We start from the raw sequence: 23,123 nt of genomic DNA, 5'->3' as shown, positions 1-23,123 counted from the left end.
TGGAGTTCTTTAAAGCCAGTGCATTTAAACTAGTTGCATGTGTTTGCTATAAATAATGTAGGACTAGTTGATGTAGCTTTGCTGCACAAACAGAAAACCATAGTTTAGTTTCAAACAAGAGGAGTAAAATGTTACAATTTACTCCATAGTCCGGGTTAGTTGTGACATGCCCTGGGGTGAGATTTAACATTAATTATATCATGTTACAACGATCCCCGGTCTTCCCTAATTGTCTCACCAGCGTAATTTAGAATCCCATCACCTTAACTTGACCGCGCGCTATCTTTACCAGAGTTTAGGCGTGCGCTCGTTCGAGTGCGCATGCGTACAGGCTCCTCATTCAAGCGAACAGCGCCCGAAGCTCAAATCTGAGCCTCGTTTAACAGCAGCCGTTCAGTTCGTCTCTGTGTGGACTCCAATAGACACGCGCCTTTCACCGGAATCGAGCTGGACTACACGCGTATCGCGTATTTAATGGCAATACACTGCATTTGGATTTACAAAGCATTTCTCAACAGGATTAAAAGCTCAGTCGTTTCTAACCTCTCACGCGGTCTTGAGGAACGTGTTCACCGTGAGGAATATAGTGTTTTCTTTCCTGCTTGAGGGATGGGATTAAAGAGATCGAAGAAAAGTTGGGATTTTTGAGTCTCGCCGTATTGGATGCTAAGATGGAGAGATAAAGCTCGCTCATACAGAGCTCACGAAGGCGCACGCACTGGTAATAACACAGCCAGAGGAAATGCACAGAGGTGAGTTTAAAAAACATGTTATTTGTCTCTCATAAAAAATATTTCCACAGGTTTATGCGTAGTCTGTTTATGTAGCCTGTATAAAATGCAATTTTATATTTTAGAGCATTTCTTAGGGCAGCCTAATCATTGTCTTAATGTGAATTCATGTCTAACAAGTTGCAGAGCTACAGTATTCATAAATTGCGTCGCCACCTACAGGTGTGTTTTCTTCATTATACAGCGCGTTTCATAGGAATTCTAGACAATCCCTTTATTTTCCATCATATTTTTCTTTTATTTAATCATTGGCTTTCTATTCATTGATGTCCGCATGCACTGTAGTCACACAAAATCCGAGTAGCCTCAGATTTCTGCAGCGTCTCGTGCAACTTCGCCGCGTGAGCGCGTGGCATTTGGAAGAGCAGCATGATAAGGGTGCTGAAGTGACAGCTCCACATCTGGAGCAAGAGCTGCTCGTCACCCTCTGCTGATGGAAACGTGTCATAGACATAAGCTTTATGTAGATCTTAATTAGAAATAATTAGCAAAGAAAGTCGACTGTAAAGAGAAAACATACAAACGTACGTGGTAATGCTTCACAATAGACAATGCCCGTTTTACAGTGTATAACAAATGAATACATTTAATTACGGAAACAGAAACAATCACAGACTGTTTAGCGTAATTAAATACTTTTGTATTTTTGCAATTGTGATGAACACTGCAATTGTGAAGTATGATGGCATATGTTTATCAAATACGGTCCACGTATACACACATGCGATGATCAGTCTTAAAGGTTTACCAATACACCCACCTTATGATTTGGTTACATGTGTAAGGCATTGGTGATCAAGTTTCACTTAAATCTAAACTACAGTCGTAATGAAATGCGCTGTTTTGTGTAATTACTATTATAGTTACTAATAACTATTAATGATGATCCTGCGGTGCCATTATACTGGCTTGTTTGGTGCATTTGAAGCAAACACGGAAATATGCAAAAGCCTTTATATTAGTCTGACTCTGATAGCCTTAAGGCGCTTGTTAAATCTTGGCTTTTATCTTTATTCAACATGAATACTTTGTAGGGTTTCATGTTTGATTCGAATTTATTATAGGCCTACATTTCTTCATCTCAATGAAGATTTTCTAATAAATAGCCTATATGTAGTCAATTTACAGTGGGCTATCATGAGAATAAAGTGTTTTTTCTCAGATCTGATTTGTACAGCAGCATCATGTCCCACCGGAATCTTTCCAGATGTCTGTTCGTTTGAAACCACATACAGCAAGCTTAAAATAATCCATGCAGACATTCACAGATGTTGTGTCAGTTGTGTGTGCTTATTATAGTCTTTGAAAAACTCCACTTAAGTACAATAAACACTTGTATGTGTATTTAAGTTTTGCATTTAGGCGAAATTTTTACATTACATTTACCTGAAGGTCTATTCCTTCAGCAGACGTTAAAGACTTCTTATTTTTATATTATTTTTTTATATTCAGATGTACGTTCTATACAGCATTTATTTTGCATTTGGCAGACGCTTTTATCCAAAGCGACTACCGCGCATAGGTATAGGCTACATACAGTAGTATCCTATGCAAGTTGAATCAAGCCCATAAGCTTTTGCGCTGCTATTCAACCCAATGAGATATCAGTGGAGCTGAACGATCCCCAACGCTTTCATCAGGTAATTGGGTGTGTTTAAGTGTGTATGAAGCACATTTCACCTTTAAGGATATGCAAACGTTTTATCGGACGTCTTGTCATATAGGTTTACTTTACCAGGAAACAGTATAGTATACTACCTAAATTTCCTAAACCGCCCAGGATATTTTAACAAACATTATTGTAGCCTAGTGCATCTTAGTTTTTTACATTTATAAAAGGATTCAGTTATTAACAATTTAATTGCAAGAATGTGATTTTACAATTTTTTTTTACCATTGAGTAAAAATGCCGCACATTTTGTATTAGCCTAATGCGCTGCGTTGCTTGGCAACCGTAAACTGTCGGCTTGACTCAGCTACTGATATTTCGTGGCGGAAGAATTGTTTACGCCAATTTATAATTTTAACATTTAAAATGTGATTTAAACATTGGTGTATTTTCATGTTGATGATCGGTCTTTTGTGCTTATTAGTTTAATTTTGCTGTCTAGAACTTCAATGTTCAGAAAATTCCGAAGAAATCAATATTGCGTAAGAATTAAATAAACATTGAGCTGTGACTGCTGTTTTGTCGTCAGCCTATTTTGTCAGCGTGTCACAGATATAGAGGCAGATGGTTTTTGACATATGGCCTCATGTCAAAGTGAATGACATGACAGGGATCTTAAAACTATTGATCAGTCTCTTAGATTTATTTCTGTGCTCATGCTGGGTTAAGAGAATAATAGATCAGTTTGAGGTGATCAATGTCCTCATGTTCCTATGCCCACGACGCCACTGGCCTTTGCCTCAATGCAATGAATCAGTGCTGGATTGGTGCAGTCTTTTCAGACCGAGAAACACAAGCCTAGATCAGTGTCTATACTGTCTAATAGTTTCTGAAGTTGTCCCAAACACACCAGTGTTTACTGACCTTTGAGGCCAACAGCATCTGAACACAGTCATTTCTGGTATTTTCATCTTGTTGTGATTTTCAGGGGTGTCCTGAACACAGTGTCGTGATGGAGGACACAGATATGCGGCTGGTATTGAATACTTATTTTGTCACACAATATCTGACTTTGCTTTTACTTGTTTTTTCCAGCTTGGGTTTTACTTATTGTAATAGAAGAGGGATTCGCCCTGGCCCAGAAAATTAAAGGTATGACTCATGACACATTATCTGAGCTGTTAATGTCTTTGGATAATCTGTACACATAACACAGAGCTTACAGAGGTTTCCCTTCTGTGCGTTGATATTTAACTGACCAGTAAGTTTAGAGTTAAACTAAAACATGCAAATGCTTTCTTCTATAAGACTGGTGTACAGAGATTTGAAGTGTTTGTTTTGTCAAAATCTCTCTATAAATAAATATGTCAGAATTCTTACTGAATTAAATATTTAATTGTATTGTAAATCACAACTGTTTACAGTAGTGAACCAAGTGCAGAAATAAAGGCTCACTGACTCACCATGGCTTTGCTGAAAGCTATATTAGCTGCGTTGTGGTTTTACAAGCGTAGTAGTTGGACTTACGTGTTTGTACAAATGCCATATTCCCTCTGTTTCTATTTATATGAAATCTTTCATTATTTTTTACAGAGACACAGAATGAGGGTGAAATCCTAACTAAGCCAGAACAGTGCGGTCAGTGGACCCGTAATATTAATGGAGGCCTATTTACATCTCCAAACTATCCTAATTCCTATCCACCCAACAAGGAGTGTGTTTACATCCTGGAAGGTAATTTACCTTAAAGAATTTGTGAAGTATATTGAATTAGTAAAGATGTCCTTGGCATTCTTCAGCTGTTATCTGTCAGTGTGACATAAACTGTTAATGACAGTGGGATTGATGTCTGCCTTAAAGGAGCATTTCACCCGTAGAAACATTAATCTTTATTGAAAGTGCGTCATATTTGTAGTGGAAATGTAACATACATTTCGAATTTGATGCCTATTTGACAGAGAAAAGGGGTGTTTGTAGTTTCACCCCCTCAATAAAGATATTGGACTTCCTTCCTACAATGATGCAAAATGATTTTTTTTACATCATTGAAAGAAGGAAGTGCAACACTGAAATCTGTATACTCCCATCTCAGTGGGCAACTGAAGAAATGATGCACAACCATTTAAAAACATGACTGGGGTTCTAACAATACGAAGCTTAATGCAAATGGGTGAAGTGTCCCTTTAAGCAAGCAATGCTTAGTACGATTAAGGGGCAGTTTCTCAGATAGGGTTTAGATTCATCCAGGACAAGAAAAAAACAATACCACTGTGCATCTTGAGACAAAACAATGGCATTAATATATGTTGAAATATATGTCATTGCCAGGTGTTTTTAAATTAAGGCAGCTCCAACATGCATTTTAATCTGGGATGGGTAAACCCTGTCCTGGAAACCGCCCCAAAGTGTTGCATTTTGCTTCTTGGTACCCAAGTCTATTCAACTTTCTTCACTTCTCTCTTTTCTTTGTGTTAGATTCAATACTAATTGTTTATATACTCTTATAATAACCTCATCTGATCTCTTTAACAATCATCATCTACTACAGCATCTCTAAAATGACACTTTAAAATTACAACACTATTAAAGTCTGAATAAAACAGCACTTCAAATGGTACAATAGCGCCACCTGTGGTCAAATCCTATTCTTATATATTTACATACATGTATGTCTATCTAACACAGGGGTGGGCCACTGTCCTGCACAGTTTAGTTCCAACCCTAATTAAACACACCTAAAAAATCAAATTAAAGTCTTCAGGATTACTTGGAAATTGAAATTCAGGTGTGTTTAAATAGGGTGATTCCTGATCTAACAATTGTAGGCTATTTTTATACAATATTTTCAAAATGTAAGTTATTGTTAGTTTTTTATTTGTTTGTGTGTGTGTGTGTGTGTGTGTGTGTGTGTGTGTGTGTGTGTGTGTGTGTGTGTGTGTGTGTGTGTGTGTGTGTGTGTGTGTGCGTGCGTGCGTGCGTGCGTGCGTGCGTGTATTTGGTAATTAACACGTTATGGGGACCAATTGTCCCAACAAAGATAGGAATAGCAGTATTTTTGTGACCTTGTGGGGACATTTTGAGGTCCCCAGGAGGAAGCAACCTTATAAATCAAACAGAATGATGTTTATTGAAAATCCGAAGTCCTAGCAAAAAGGTTTCTGTGATGGTGGGGGTTAGGGAAAGGGAATAGAATAAACAGTTTGTACAGTATAAAAACCATAACGTCTATGGAAACGTGTGTGTGTGTGTGTGTGTGTGTGTGTGTGTGTGTGTGTGTGTGTGTGTGTGTGTGTGTGTGTGTGTGTGTGTGTGTGTGTGTGTGTGTGTGTGTGGATTGGAAGTGACATTTACCCCAACAATTTTATATTTATAACAATGTTTCTCAAATGCAAAACCCTGTAAGTGCATCTGACATGTTTTCTTGTAATGAGCATTTTTTATCAGACTCTTAATGGATTCTGCCAACAAACAGGTTGGCTATTTCTGAATGGCCCGAGGCCGGGATTAAGTAGATTTAAAGTGCTAGTATTTGAGCAATGTACAAAATGTGGCGAAAGCAGTTGGTTAATCTTATCAATCTTATTTTTGATGTAGGTGGCGTTTAGAGGCTTTTGCATCTGGCTCCTCATATTTAACCTAATAACTTGACAGTAATAATAAACTGCACCTACCTATGCCTTTATAATAGGAATGTGAATAAGTTTTTCTCTCTTGATAAATGACTGTAGAATGTGCAGAGTCTGTGGTTTTAATGCAAGCTGCAGGAAATATAGCTCACGACTCAGTTTCCATAGAACGAACGTAAATCAATAGTGACATCACATATTTGTTTCAGAGACTGATATGATTAAGGTTGCTGTGCCTCAAGCAGGTGACCTAAATCTGCATTTAGTGTAGTAAGCAGAAATAGTTGTTTCGTTGTACTACATCTTTGTGTATTTATTGCACATCGCATATTGAATATTATTATGTACCTTTCTGCATTTGTCTTGTCAAAAATAAAAATTAAACAGGCACTGCAATACAATGGTGTATTTTGAGTACTTCTAACAGTGCTTTGAAAGAGATGTATTAAACTGTCCTTCTTTCTATTCATAGCGTGGATCTAACATCTGTGTTGTTCATTTTGACAGAAATGTCTTTTGTGTTGTGTGTAAGGATCAATCTCCTGTTTAAATGGTGTGTTGTTACTTTTGCTTCTATTGTACGAGGTGTGTTAGCTCATTTTCGTGCAAACATTATGCAGTGTAGATAATGAGCTCCTCCAGCACAGGTTACAATGGCAATCTTTTTTTATAGTTATCAAATAAATGTAACTTCCACTTTTTCGTCAAATAAAGAAAAATATTTTTGTTTGCCTTTCTCCTGCAGCTCTTCCTCGCCAGAGAATTCAGCTAACTTTTGACAAAACGTACTATGTCGAGCCTTCCTTCGAGTGCCGCTTTGACCACATAGAGATAAGGGATGGTCCCTTCGGGTTCTCCCCTCTAATCGATCGCTTCTGTGGGCCAAAGAGTCCAGGTGTGGTCACCTCCACAGGCCGCTTCATGTGGATCAAATTCACAAGTGACGAGGAGCTTGAAGGATTAGGTTTCCGCGTTAAATACACTTTTATAGCAGGTAACCTTTGCAGGTGAAAAAAGTACAGCAAAAGCAGAACATTTTGTATGATTGAGCTTAAAGGGATAGTTCACCCAAAAATGAAAATTCTGTCATCATTTACTCAACCTCATGTTACTACAAACCTGTATAAATTTCTTTGATCTCATGAACTCAAAGGAAGATATTTTGACTATTGTATGTAACCAAACCAATCAGAAGCCCCACTGACTTCCATAGAATTATTTTTTCCTACTATGGAAGTAAATAAGGTTTTTTTACAAACATTCCCCAAAATGTCTTCCTTTGTTTTTATCAGAACAAAGAAATTTATACAGGTTTGTGGGTCAGACAAAAACGGTTTGGATGAGAAAATAAAAAATCTTTTTAAAAAACTTGTTTTAAAAGCATGCATTAGGTATATTTTAATGCAAATAGTGTATTTATGTTGATTTTACAGTATGCAATAAAAAATTCAATTTGCACCATTTTTATAAAAGTTAAGACTGAATGGACTTGAAAATGTCAAATGGTGTAACCGCCAATTGTGTCAAAGAATGAGAAATATTAAATATTTTATCCACTTTGATGGCATGTAAGCGTAACCATAAAAAAATAATTTTAAAATATTATTTTATTATTTATTTCTTAATGTAAATGTTTATGCATTTTTGTAATATTTGTCCCTACATTTACTGAAACAGCTCTGCTTTCTAAATAGTCTTTGACAAATGATGTAAAAATGAAATGTAAAAAAATCATATTACACTAAACTAGATTATATTTTATTCCACATTTTTATGAATATATTTATATTTTAAAGGTGCAGTGTGTAATTTTTAGAAGGATCTCTTGACAGAAATGCAAAATAATATGCAAAACTATATTATCAGGGGTGTATAAAAACCTTTAATAATGAACCGTTGTGTGTTTATTACCTTAGAACGAGACCTTTTTTACATGCACCACGGGTCCCCACATGGATGTCGCCCTTTTGTGCCACCATTTTTTTACAGAAGCCCTTAACGGACATTTTTTTACTAAGTTTTCTCCGACAATGACATGTTTGTCTTGTGGCGGCTACCGTAACTTCTCTATGTGTTTCCAAAGCGAGGGGTGAGCAGTGGACTATGCTGTTAGTTGCAATTCGCAACCTCACCACTAGATGCTGCAAAAATTTACACACTGCACCTTTAATTAAAAAAATACTAGTTGCACCAATTGACACAGACCAGTTACACCACATTGATATTTTTGCAATTATCCCCCAAATATTTTTTCAAAATGAAATAAAACCAGACATTTTAGACATGGTCCTTAAAAAAGAGAATATAGGCAAGTAATCAGCAATTTTTTTTGAAATTGTAACCCTTTTGCATTTAATTGAACCATCCGCACACAAAATAATTAACGTCACGTCATTGACCCTTGTAACAAAATAAGGTTGAGTAAATGATGACAGAATTTTTATTTTTGTGTAAACTATCCCTTTAGTAACTACACTCATAAATGCATTCTAGTTTTGAAGAAGTGGTCTTGATTCTGTGGACTTTGTACAGCCTACCCTTGCATGTCTCTTAGAATATAATTATTTATACTTGATTTTGATTTATACTTGACTTTTACTTGCATTTATAGGTAAGCAAATTTGTTCTTCTTCCCATGTTAACTTGGTCAAATAAGGCAAACACTTAATGTTGCCTGTTAGATCAAAAGGCAAATCTTTGCGCCACAGCACCCACAGCTCTTTTAAACTGTATATTATTACCCATCTGAAGCATAGGATTCCTGCTGCATGGTGTCTGGGTAATGTGATATCTGTCTTATCATTTCAGACCCAGATTTTCATTTGCACGTTGGTGGATTGCTAAATCCAATTCCAGGTATGGACCTCAATATTTCACCCCCCACTTCAATTCCATCTGAAGTGCATTCTGTTCTCTGCGGCAGACTGCAGGCTATCTTTTACTGACATTCTCCACTCCTCCTCCTATCTATTGGCCTTCATGCTACCTATCTGACTCTGACTTATTTCTCATCATCTCACCAATGCTTTTGATCAATGGATTTGCCTCTAGTTTGTACTCAACACTTCCTCATTCTTTTTATTTTGGCTGTTGTGTTTTGGTTGTGATTCATCTTTTTCCTAAATTTTCCCCTGTGTTTTCTTGCTTCCAACCTGTTTCTCTGGCAGATTGCCAGTTTGAGATCAGTGGCACAGACGGAACCATCCACTCCAGTCAGGTGGAAGAAGAGGATAAGATCAAAAATGGAGATGCATTGGACTGCATCTGGACCATTCGTGCCCCTCCTAAGTCCAAGGTGACTTTCTTCTCCCCTTTTTAACTCCTACAGTTTATCGAATCAGATGAGCCTGCTCTTCTGCCACGGCCAGATATATGAGCACCTTAAAACCAGGGCTTGATGTGACCACAGGAGGCCACCAGGCCCGACCCCTTTTCTGCTGAGGAAACTTTCCAAGGAGAGCTCAAATTAGCAATGCAGCAGCAGCAAGTATTAGGCCAATGATGCAGAAATGGCAATAGAGCAGAATCAGCAGTACTAGAATAAGACTGAGGAAGGAGGTGGCATTAAGATGGCAGAGGGATTACACGCTCACCTGCGCTAAGCAGACCGGAACACTTAGCAGGTTTAAAAATCATCCCTAAAGAACTTTACAAATAACTACGATCTGTTTATGCAGCATAAAGATAAGTAGAGCCGTGAGGAGTTGCTTTTTAGCTATTCGTGAAATTCTTGCCTTCTTTTTCACCATAGATCAGGACAGTTTACTCTGTCACAAGTTGCGTTTTTTTATGATTTTTTTAACCCAATAACTCAGTTGTCTGTTACCAACATACAATAAAAATGCTGAAATAATACCATTAATTGTAAATTAATGGTATTGCTCAAGTGGAAGGGGAGTTTACCCTAAAAACTTAAAAATACATTTTTATACAGTTTTTAATACTATATAAACATTTCCTGTATTTCTGGATGTTATATATTAAAGAGACTGAGAAACAATTATATATGATCACTATAACATTGCAAAAACAACAAATCTAATTCTGGATAACACATATTCGTTATCCACCTTTTCTTTGTAAAGTTTATGAAGCCTATCATAGCACTGGACCACAAAACCAGTCATAAGGGTGACTTTTGAAATTTAGTAATAAATAAGCTTTCCATTGTTATATGGTTTGATAGGATAGGGCAATATTTGGCCAAGATAAAACAATTTAAAAACTGGAATCTGAGGTGCAACAAAACTAAATATTGAGAAAATCACGTTTAAAGCGAAAAATGAACGTTTTGATATATTTATGGTAGAAAATTTACAAAAAATTTTCACAGGACATTGTCTTTTCATAATATCCTAATGATTTTGCCGTTAAAAAAAAACGATCATTTTGATAAATATAATGTATTTATTGCTATTGCTACAAATATACCCATGCTACTGAAGACTGTTTTTTGTCCAGGGTCACATATCTTATAGGAAAACACCCTGGGCAGCTAGCCAGACCAGGACAAATGCATAATGGAAAATATAGTTTCATGGCCATTAAGTCATAAATATGTCCAGCATAATTTGTTGTGTCAAAAAGTTCCTTTTTTGAATTTAGTTAGAGCTGTCAGACTGATATGCAGTAAAAAAATACATATTCTATTTTTCTTTGTAATGTTAGAGTCAGCATTTTGTAGAATAAAGCTGATGCATTTTTTAAGGTCTTTGCTTATCATTGCAGATATACCTTAGATTTCTGGAGTATCAGATGGAACATTCAAACGAGTGCAAGAAAAACTTTGTGGCTGTGTATGACGGCAGCAGCGCCATAGAGAACCTGAAAGCCAAGTTCTGCAGCACTGTGGCCAATGACGTGATGCTGGATACTGGCGTGGGTGTTGTACGCATGTGGGCTGATGAGGGCAGCAGACTCAGCCGATTCCGAATGCTCTTCACCTCATTTGTCGATCGTGAGTATAGAGATTTTTCAACTCTATTTTAAGATATTGATAAATATTACAGACAACAGTGAGTACCTTACAATAAAAAAAAACATTACATATATAGAACATAATATAATTGAGCCTTTCTCTGAAATCCAGGCTAAAGTCTCATAATTGAAATATGAATTTTGGTGCATTAAAGGTGCAGTGTGTAATTTTTATAAGGATCTCTTGACAGAAATGCAAAATAATATACAAAACTATATTATCAGAGGTATATAAAGACGTTTTATAATGAACCGTTATGTTTTTATTACCTTAGAATGGGACGTTTTTATCTACATACCGAGGTTCCCCTTACATGGAAGTCGCCATTTGTGCCACCATGTTTCTACGGACAAACTTTTTTACTAAGTTGTCTCCGAAGATGACATGTTTGTCCGGTGGTGGCTACCGTAGCTTCTCTATGCTTTTCAAAAGCGAGGGGTGAGCAGGAACTGAGCCATTGGTTGCAATTCATAACCTTACCACTAGATGCTGCTAAAATTTACACATTGCACCTTTAAAGTTTAAATTTCAATCTTTGACATGGCCTTACTCAGTCAATATTAAAGATATCAAGGTTATATTATGTGGAATGTTTTTATGTGAATAGTAAATCACAAAAAATGAATTTTGCTGGCTTTTCACACACTGGGTCAAATATATTTATATATGGTTAAAGATCACAATTTGTGCCAGCTTGTACTATTGCATTGAGGTGCAGTGAGTCTAGCTTAGAACCTTTTCATAGTTCTTGGGCAAATCAGTGGCTTTTATGGTACAAAAAATGTAAATGTATGGATGTGACCTTTCTAGTCTGTGCTACGTCAACTTACAAAAAAGCTAAAGCCAGCAGGCTGGGTAGATTTTGTATGTGGTAGAAATCACATTTCCCAGCATGTAGTTGCTTAGCACAGTATGAAAGGAACATGAATAAAATTTCCAGGACAATTTCCCAAGTTATAAATTTGATTATAAATAATATTGAGATTGGATGCCATACTGAATATGTCTGTCAAAGACTAAAATGCTTGTTGAAGTTGTCTTAACTGAAAACAGCTTGCACTGACATCTTAAAATGTCCACCTTATTTTTGCAAGTAAGTGATGTGACGCATTTCCTTTTTTTGCAAGACTTCCTTTTTAATAGCCAGCCGGTAGAAAACAATCAAAACATGATTAAAACTTTTATGGTAAATATTTACTATACACCACCATGTATAAGCCAGTGGGAGGATGAAATGAAGCAGTGGCTGATATATCATATGAAGATTTATTCAAGTTGACGGGTCTTCGATGAAAAAAAGTATATCAGTACCTGTACTATGGGAAAGTCAGTAGAGTGTTTGTACATTAAAAAGACCAATAATTTGTGTTTTTACATTTTCATGCGTGTGCGTAAACTGTCCCCCTGGAGTGAGTTTTTATACAGAGCAATTTTTAATTGACTGTTATGTGTGAGTTTCTGTGGTGACACATCAAGCTCATAACGTGAATTTGGTGCTTCCTTTTGACAGTCAGCAGCAGTATCTTTCTCATTCAACACATTATAAGTTATTTGAATAGACCATAATAAACATATAAACAGTGGCGGCTCGCGGCTGCTCTTCCGAGAAGCGCAAATTCAAAATATGTGTTCGGAGTATCATGTGTGTTGCTCGTGTTTTCAAAATATGTGTTTGTTGCGTCATGTGAACCATGCGCATCACTTTTTGTCAAAATAAGTGCCTGCTGCAAACGCGTCAAAACCGTTTATGATAAAAGAGACGCTCACATTCACAAAATTCACAGATTGATAGATACATAACATTTTTCTTAAATATATACATGTATGTGTGTATTTATATATACAAAATAATTACACACAGTGCACACACATATATTATGCAAAAACAAACTTTTATTTTGTATGCAATTAATTATGACTCATCTTTTGACAGCCCTATTTAAAACAACAAAAGTATGCGCAAACACATTAGAAGCTGTTATAAACATTACATAATAAGCAGTTTTATTCGTACATATCCAGTTCTTTAAGCGGATTTTTGTAATAATATATAATAGCGGAATAAATAAACCAGCTAAATCATAATACAGTATTAGTTGAATAAATTAAGAATTATTGTATTTACTGGCAATTGAAAAGTTTTACTGGATGGATGCGTGGATACAGATCATGGGTGCGCGTGCACCACATTCAGCTCTGGTGTGTAGATTATAGTCAAACAGATGTTTTGTAGAGATTTACAGCGTATGTACCAGCTATTATGGCAACCCCGAACTGCACAAATTATGCCGGTCTTCCTGGATTTCATAATAAACATTTACTATAGCCCGTCAAAACGACACACTTTTGTCCCTTGCAATACGACTAACATTAGCTTAGTGAAAAAGTTTTACACAAAAGAGCTCACAGATGGTGGCACCCACAGTAATGATAAAAGATGAGGTGGATTTCAGTGCCATTGTTTTGACTCATGATTGACACAATACTCCAGTATTGTTTTTGTCAGGTATGTTTGTTAAACTTTTTAAATGTACTAATATAACTAAGGCCTAGTCCTAGTTTAATCTAAACCCTGTCTAGGAAACTGCCCCATAGTTTTTAAAGCACATATTCAGGGACATTTCACTTTATAATCTAATATAAATATGCAATACACAAATCTTTTCTGTTTGTTAGAATATTAAATGTTAGAAAGATATAACAAATCAACTATGATCCATTTGAACTGGCTCAAACAACCTGTGAAAAGTGTGAAGACAATTAAAGTAATCTTTATAGGAAGTAATGACATCAAAAAACCAATTACTCCCCAACCTTTGCATTGGAAATCAAATAACAAAGCCACTTTTTAATATGCTGGTTAGCACATTTTCCATACTAATGGTTCAGTCATGAGAGAAAATTGTAACTTATGGCGCTGCTGAAAGAATAACTAAATGAGGCTGTGCTTTGTAAGTTAGACATTGGGATAGAAGCCGTGAGTTTTATTTCCCTTTGCTTTTTAGGAAAGTTTAAAGGTTGTATGCAAATTGATGAAAATTACCATGAAGGCGTTCTTTCAGTCTGTAACACTTTTAATAAATGGCAGAATAATCAGAGGAATTAATTACATTGTTCAACATCAACTCCATACTAATTTTGCTTGCATTGAAAAGAAGTGGCAAATGATTTTTAATTTTTCATATTAGTAGAACATACCTGCCGCTGAAGGTCATATAGCACAATGAACAGGCTGGCACTTTTCAGTTGTGTTTGGATTGGTTGTTTGGTTAATTTTGTGTCTTACCAATCAAGCTGGCAAGTGTTACAGCTCATACCTGTACGCTGGATGGCTCAAAATATCAAACAAGCGTGCTGCAAAGACCCACATTGGTATTAGTGTTTGCTCCTACCCAGTCTCCTCAGGATGCGTATGAATAGCACGAAGTGTAAAACTCGTGCAATGCTTGCGCCGGGTTCCACTTTGGTGTGCATGTGATGCGCAAGTCCTTCCCATTCACTTAAACCCAAGCGAAAATGGTAAAAAAAATAACAAAAAAAAATTGAGAAACCAATAAATAAAACGACAAAAAAAGATGCCCCGTTTGGGTGAATGGGAAGGACTTGTGTGTCGTGTGCACGCCGGGGTGGAGTTTGGCGTGTGTGTTGCACGAGTTTTGCACTTTGTGCTGTTCGTGCGCATCCTCAGGAGACTGTGCTCGTTTTCCATATAATTTTGGTCCTGCTGGTGATCTGTGAAATTTACTACTTAACGGGATAAGTTAACCAAAAATTCTGTCATCATTTACTCACTCTCATGCAGTGACGGCTGGTGACTTCTTTTTTTGAAGCGCACGATGCAAAGTTTGTCACAACATGAATGTAGCTTGTCTTGTGTGTGGTTCGTCATTTCAAGATATGCGTTCTGCGCTTTGGGAGATCGTGTGTGCGTCACGTGTCGTGCCAGAATAAGTGCCTGCTGCCTTGAACTTGAAAAGAGACGCTCGCGTTTGCCAGATACTCGCATAATCTCATGCGTAATCAGAGTTTACTGTTAAGAGAGTGTCTTGCGTGTATTTGGGGAACGTGAGCGTCTCTTTTATCATAAACGGTTTTGACGTGTCTCCAGCGGGCACTTATTTTGACAAAACACGTGATGCGCACGGGATCTCTCCACGCGCAGGACGCATGTTTTGGAAAAGGGAACCACACACGTGACAATCCGAACACTTATTTTGAATTAGCGCATCCTCGGAAGAGCAGTCACGAGCCGCCACTGCTCTCATGTTGTTACAAACCGATCATGAGCCCCATTCACTTCCATAGTATGTTTTTTCCTACTGTGTTTTTTTTTATGATGTAGTAGGTTCTAGGTTGTTAGACATGATTTGACATGCATTTGCATTCAAGACTGCTTTTCTTTAAGAGTCAAGTTCAGCCTGAGCATGGCACAGATACATTAATCTTTGTAAACCTTTGAAGCAATACACACAGCTTTAGTTTGTCAACTTGAATGCATCTTCTATAACCAGAAGGGAAACAAATACACTTGGCATATCAGGCCATTCCTTACACTTCCTCTGATAAGTGATAATCTCTCAGCAGATGTGCTGCGTCTTTGGCAGTCGTCAGTGCCGCACTTCCCATTGTTGGAAGGCATGAAACGTCTAACAATTTTGGAAATGAACAGAGACTGGTGGGAGCATGGAGCTGTTGCCAAGAAATTAAGTTACAACCTCTTCAAGATTCTGTCAGAGGCATTTAGTTCCACATTGGCAGAGTATTTCCTCTCCCTACGCAGACATTGAATAGAAATATTGAGTAGATTTAGGGAAAAAAATGTGTGTTTGTGTGTGTTTATGTGCACGCCGGTGTGTGTGTTTATGCGTGTGTGTGCACTAGAGAAAGCTTTGCTGGAGAGTTTGATGGATAGAAATGCTTAAGGACCATTTCTGTCAGGTCAGTCTGAAATCACACAGAAATATAGCGACAACCCCTCTCACATTCTCATTGCTCAATAAATGCCTGCACCAGACTGTGTTGCAAATATAATGGTTAATATATTTTTAACTTTTTGCAGACATCACTTCATAAACCATATGTTTATCCTCTATGTCCTTGCAAGACTTCATACACATTTAAATCAGTCAGTTCAAAGTGTTCTCTTATGCGGCGTAAACCCTTATATGTATGTACCCTAGACAGCGAGAATAAGAAGAGAGGAGCATCAGGGTTTGCAGAAACATCCTGAAAGATTCATCCCCAGAGATCAGCACTCACCTTCAATTACCAGCTTATCTCGCCTTCTTCCTCGCTTTCCATTCTTCACTACCCTCCGCTCTGACTAGCATGCTAAACGTTCGTTCAGACGAGAGCTTCGTGGCAACCTGACCAGATGGGCCTCGTGATGGCTGTTAGGTTTGATTTATAGTGTTACGCTCAGCAGCAGCTACACAGCCAGTAGCCCAAGCATGAGACGCACTTATCTGCAGACACCTGCTGATGTCATGCTATGAAATTGAAGATTTAGGTGCAAGTTACCCTGTTTGCTGGATTTGATTTTTTCTCTGTGTTTTTCAGCTCCGTGCTCAAGCAACACGTTCTTCTGTCACAGCAACATGTGCATCAATAACTCACTAGTGTGCAACGGAGTTCAGAACTGTGTGTACCCATGGGATGAAAACCACTGCAAGGGTGAGTCGGCATAGCAATAAGTTCCTTTTATTGTGTCACCTATGGACGGTTTCATCGGACGCACGTGCGTTGTCGCAGCTACGTGCCTGAACTGAAGTGAACTTCTGGTCTGTATTTATTTATCTGTCTGGCTAGTGGCTAAACTGATCAATGAAATAAATACCTTGTCGAAAATTAATTTTGCTTTGCTAAAGACGAGCATGAATCACAACTGTGTTGAGAGGTTTGGCAGCCAGGCAAGAATTCATGGACCTGTAGCTAACACTGTGTACATTTATTTTACACAGCTCAGTGTAATAGTTGATACGCGTTAGATATGATAAATGGACCAAGGTAATCTACTTGTTGTTGCTGCTGAAACCGTCCATAGATGAACAGGGATATGATCAGATAGTTCTGATGAAGAGTTTTGAGGTTAATATGCTATACCCAAAAAATACTTGTAAAAACTACACTCCAAAATATAATAGAGCAGTTTCCCAGACAGGATTTAGATTAATCCAGGACTAAGTATTGGTTATGTTAGGACAATAAAGTATTTTTTTCCAAATACAAAAGACAATACTGATGTGCATTTTGAGACAAAACAATGGCACTGATATATGTTAAGATGTTTTTTAAATTAAGGCAGCTCAAACATGTGTTTTAGTCTGGGACTAGGATAAGACCTGTCTGGGTTACTGCTCCAATATTTCTATAGTAATGTTTATTCAAATAAGATTACAACAAAACTTACAAAATATGTATCTTTAACTTAACAAAAACATTCTGTTTATGAGTCAAATTAATTCAGTAACTGATATTACAATTTCAGCAAGTCATTTCTTAGACTGATTCAAATGCCTTAAAGGAATATTCCACTTTCTGAAAATCTGGATTTTTTTTCGGCAAGAAAAATAAAAAATAGCTTTTGTGAGCCACAGCTTCTCGTCTTGCACCAGCCAGCGTGACGTTACATACACTGTAAAAAATGATTTTCAAGAAAAAAAAATCAAATTTTTCTTGAATTTAGTGTTTAAAAAAATGTTTTTTTTTTGCTTACCTCATTGGCAGATTTTTTTGCTTGTTTTATGCACAAACTCACTTAAATTTGATATTTTTGGTCTAAAAACTACTTATTTTCTGGGGTCATTTTGCTCATCAAGAAAAGCATCTTAATTTAAGAATTTTTTTGATATTTTTACTGAACACAAGACAAAAATACTAAGAATTTTTTTTCTTGAAAATAATTTTTTGCAGTGTAAGACGTAAGCACGTCGAAAGGTCACGTGTCACAAATGTGAAAGGCACATTTGCGGACCATTTTAAACTGACACAAAGACATTGAGTCTCATTCACTAATAATTGCGTACATTTTTCGTATTTATACGCACACTTGAACTTCTCACAAAGTTCTTTGCGCTTAATTCACAACACTTGCATACACATATGAGTTTGTTCTTATACTTGTTCTTATGTTAGTGAATTTGGAGTGTACTCTATGAGCGGCCACGTGCACGAGGTTGGTAATTTGTATAAAACACGCCCAAACCAGCTCCATATAAGGGTTTTGCGCAGTGCCGGTCCACAGAAAATGTTAGAGCAGTTTGTCATAAAAGCAAAATAAATGCATGATCATATTTAATATCGGTAAAGTTCTGTTTTGCTTTGCATTTTTATTTGGGAGGTTTTGCTGTCGCTGGAGCAAATGCTGTGTGTCCACCGAAGTAACATTAAAGAAGTATTGGATGCTTTAACAAATATGACATTTAATTAATATGACATCTGTATCTAAAATAAAACTGACAAAAGATCAAGTGATCGACATTTGGACTTCTCATTACTTTTACATGACGTTTACATTAGGCATTAAAGGGGCATTTCACCCGTAGAAACATTCATCTTTATTGAAAGTGCATCATATTTGTAGTCGAAATGTAACATACATTTAGAATTTGGTGCCTATTTGACAAAGAAAAGGGGTGTTTGTAGTCTCACTCCCTCAACAAAGATATTGCACTTCCTTCTTTCAATGATGCAATATGATGATTTTTACATCATTGAAAGAAGGAAGTGCAACACTGAAATCTGTATTTCTCCTGTCTCAGCGGCAACTGAGGAAATGATGCATGACCATTCAAAAAGATGACTGGGGTTCTAACTATACAAAGCTTAATGCAAATGGGTGAAGTGTCCCTTTAAGCAGACGCTTTTATATACAGATTTTAAAAGTGAGAAAGGAAAGCGTGAAGATTTGTACGTTAATCTTTAAATTTGTAGAAAAAATAAGTATGCTTTAATAATGTATAATATAATGTATATAATAATAATAATAATAATAATAATATACATCATGTATAATAATATATAATACAGAAAATATTATAATATAAAATATAATGTAAATTTTATATATCAATATTATCATACACATTATAATTATAGCCTAGTATTTGATTATAACGTACGTGATTATTGCGTATGAGTGGTTTAGGTTTTCTTAACATTTTTGCATACATTTCGAATAAATTTTGATACGAAAGTTTTTGTTCAATCACAAATTTGTGTGTATGCATGCTTAGTGAATGAGACCCATTGACTAGTATCATTTCACAATGCAACAACGTAGAAACGGTCCTCTTTCTCCAAACTGGGGCGGTAGTTTTGTATACATCATGCGTGACCTTTCGAGGTGCTTACGCATTACTTAAGGTCGCGCTGGCACATCACACGGCAGGTGCAAGATGAGAATTTATGGTTTAAAAGTGCATGTTTATTTTTCTTGCCGAAAATGACAATTGCTTTGCTAGATAAGACCCTTATGCCTCGTTTGGGATCGCTTATCATTTGAAGCTGCACTGAAACTGCAATTTTAAACTGCATTAAAACTGTAAACTGTTGAGGTCCAATAAATTGAGAAAAATCCTGGAATGTTTTCCTCAAAAAACTTAATTTATTCTCAACTGAACAAAGAAAGACATAAACATTGTGGATGACATGGGGTTGAGTAAATTATCAGGATTTTATTTTTAAGAAAATGGCCTACTCCTTTAAACGTTTAAGCTGAATCTATGTTTGTTGTTGGTGCAGCTGGGAAGACAAGGCAATAGAAAATTATGTTATCTATTAATTCCTTTTGTATTACTTTAGAGTGCTCACATATTTAATTTCTTAACACATTCAATTCAAATAGCAAACTCAAAACAAATTCTCCATCTGTAGATTTAACAGTGAAGAAAACACTGCTATTTGGTTTAAAGTTTTTTTTACTTTCACTTTGTTTCTCTACTTTAGAGAAAAAGTCCAATGGACTCTTTCACCAAATCACAAAGACTCATGGCACAGTAATTGGCATCTCCGCCGGCGTGGTTCTGGTCTTGCTCATCATCTCCATCCTGGTGCAGATGAAGCAACCCCGTAAGAAAATAGTGGCCCGTCGACCTGCCGTCTTCAACAAAGGCGGCTTCCAAGAGGTCTTTGACCCGCCAAACTATGAGCTTTTCTCTCTACGTGACAAAGAGCTGTCATCAGACTTGGCTGAGCTGTCGGATGAGCTGGACGGCTACCATAAGATGCGGCGCTCCTCTACCATGTCTCGATGCATCCACGAGCACCACTGCGGTTCCCATGCCCCCTCCAGCGGCAGCGTGAAGCAGAGCCGCACAACACTCAGCTCAATGGAGCTCTCTTACCATAATGATTTCTCCAAGCCACCGCCCATGAAGACCTTTAATAGCAGTACCACCGGCACTTACAAGAAGAGTTGCTATGGCTACAAACAGACTCACGACTGTGCCGAGCAGGTGATCGAGGATCGTGTCATGGAGGAGATCCCCTGTGAAATCTATGTGAGGGGCGGGAGTGTGGCAGGGGCTGCGGGCAGCATTGGGAGCGGCTGTGGAAGCATTACTATCCGTAACCATGGCAGCGCTCGTAGCAACACCGCCACCGTGGTGGACCCGGGACAACGTTCCATATCCATGGACTTTTGAAGTAGTGAGATAGGAGCAGGGTGAACAAACCCCTCAAGTGACTTTAACCACTTTTTCACAGTCCTTCATTACTGTTTTCGTGCACGGGTTCAAGTGCAATATAAACAAACACGAGTGAGTGAATGAAAGATACATTACCAGAAAGATACAGATGTGGCTGACTATTTTAATCAATGTATATTTAAAAAAGACAGATAAACAGTATGTAGGTTTTGTGTTGTTGCTTTGCGTTACTGACTTTTTTGCATCGTTTGACTTTGTGGATAATTTGAATTATGCTGAAATGAAGATGACTATCAATGAAGTCATGTAGTGACCACAGCCATTCCCTGCTGAACCCTTACACGGTGTCCATACCAGACGCGATACCAGTTTTTTAGCATCAAGTGATTTGTCTGTCCGAACTGAAAGGGAAAATGATGCATGACATGACACAATCACAGCCAGTTAAAAATTGTGTGTTTTTCTATGTACAGCTATATATAAGCTGGATTTTGGACCAATGGGGTTTCACTACGGGCTTGGCTTCCCAGCACAACTAAAACAGATACCATTGTCCTGCATGGGCATGGCTGGTTTAGACAAAAACTGAAATTACAATGAAGGCATTACTTTATCATATCGTTCGTAAGAGGAACACACATTTGGAAGAAACAACACATCCATTAAAAGCTTCTGATCAAGAAAACTGTAAATGATGCTAAACCTTTTGTATAGAAATTATTCTTTTTGTTGTTAAATAGGTAAAAATGAACAGGAATATATTTTCTAACCAATATATGTTCTATATCGAATTATTATGCGCTTCCATTTTAATCATTACATGAATAATTGTAAAAGATATTGATGTAAGAAATGTCCAAATACATTTTAATAAAATTACAGCCCCTATAGTGTCTTTGAATTACTTGACAAATAAATCAGGTAGGTTCTTTCTTGTCTTTCCATCACAATGCAAACCACAGAAATCATCCAGAATTTAAATTTTTTCTTATCTAAATTAGACTCTCTTTTAGTACTATTACTGGACACGTTTCTACACTATAAACATACCAGCTCTATAATGCCGCTTCCTTGCTTTCATCTATATTGTGATTTCATTTTCTGTTCCTCTTATTTTCCCTTAGTCCTCTACAGTGTCCATCTCACTGATCTGTCAAGTTAAATTAGACTGTGAGAGCACTCAAGGCCTCATATGTCTTGAAAAGGACAGACACATTGCAGGTCACAGCCTCAATAGGACCTGCAGGTCTCAAGTACCACTGAGGTCAATGTACTTTTTGTATCATCACAGATGACATCCATATCATTAGGGGGCTGAATTATGAATGGTTATAGACAGAGAAACATCAAATAAAAACATATTGACTATAGTTGAGACCAAAAAGAGGTGCTCTATGTTGGAGACAGCCACACAGAGGTTTGAAAAATTGGCTACTGAACAAAATAGAGCCACTTTAGAAGTGAAGTGAAACGGAAACAAATCTGTTTACAATTCACAGCTTATTGTTTTTTAAAAACAAATACTTTCACCAGTTTAGGTGCAAACGAATGGCAAAACAGCATTCTGCTATGAAAATAAACATTGAAATCTTCCTATAATTGAATCTTCCTTTTTTATTGAATATCATCAACAAGTATAAAACACATTTTGTTCAATGCCACATGAACATGAGGTATTATTCACACAATTATTCACACGTTTTCAGAAAAGAAAATAGAAAAAAATTACAAAAAAATGTGTATTTTTAAAATACTTATAATGTAGGTTTGGTTTACAAAGGGCCCGTTTTGTTTTGTGTATATGATACCTTCCTAATACAATAAATAGCTGTATAATATATTGTTCATTACTTTCCAAATGATCTCTCTCAAAATAAAAAAAACACATCAATTTCTACCACACGATCCAAATTTCTACTAATATAATTTTTCAAATCTTTTCAAAAAAGAGTAGATACAATGATAAAACAGATTGAAACAAACAGAAATTGAATTGAAACATGTTGATGATTGTGTCCACTAATGTGAATAATGGGAGCCCATCCTAAACTCAGACTGCAGCAGTTATTGTCAAATTAACTATTGCATTTATGTTAATTCTACAGATCAAAAAAAAAGAAATAATATTATATATTTTATAATATATATTTTGAAACAATAATAACATCTAACATTTGCTGAATTCGGAATATGAAAGCAAAAACAACCGTGGTAATTTGCTGCCATCTAATGGTGATGCCTGGTCTTATCTATATAATAAACAGAAAAGATAGTAAATTATGTATGGAAAAGGTTAACTTTGTTTGCAACTATTATGAAAGTAAACTTAGTAAATATAAATTAGATTTCTCACAGTTAAAATAAAATGTATGTAAAAAAAATGAAAACTTTCCCAAAAAATAAACTCTATGTAAATATACAAGCATCATTCAGAGGCAAACAAAATCTCCGGCCATGTACATTAAATAATTA

At 36.6% G+C, this 23,123-nt stretch overlaps 1 protein-coding gene across 1 annotated transcript; it reads left to right on the top strand.

The window, feature by feature from the left end:
- The first annotated feature begins 304 nt into the window (after window positions 1-304).
- On the top strand, window positions 305-21,306 carry neto2a (neuropilin (NRP) and tolloid (TLL)-like 2a). The gene is made up of 9 exons (XM_055207761.2): window positions 305-752; window positions 3,496-3,552; window positions 3,994-4,134; window positions 6,772-7,020; window positions 8,835-8,882; window positions 9,194-9,321; window positions 10,755-10,983; window positions 16,564-16,677; window positions 19,951-21,306. The coding sequence occupies exons 1-9, from the start codon at window positions 743-745 to the stop codon at window positions 20,646-20,648; spliced, it is 1,674 nt and encodes a 557-aa protein (XP_055063736.1). The 5' UTR covers window positions 305-742; the 3' UTR covers window positions 20,649-21,306.
- The last annotated feature ends 1,817 nt before the right edge of the window (window positions 21,307-23,123 follow it).

Source organism: Misgurnus anguillicaudatus, chromosome 21 (genome assembly GCF_027580225.2).
Source record: "Misgurnus anguillicaudatus chromosome 21, ASM2758022v2, whole genome shotgun sequence".
NCBI lineage: Eukaryota > Metazoa > Chordata > Actinopteri > Cypriniformes > Cobitidae > Misgurnus > Misgurnus anguillicaudatus.
Note: the sequence above shows the minus strand (reverse complement) of the source record. Positions and strands in the feature narration are given on the sequence as shown.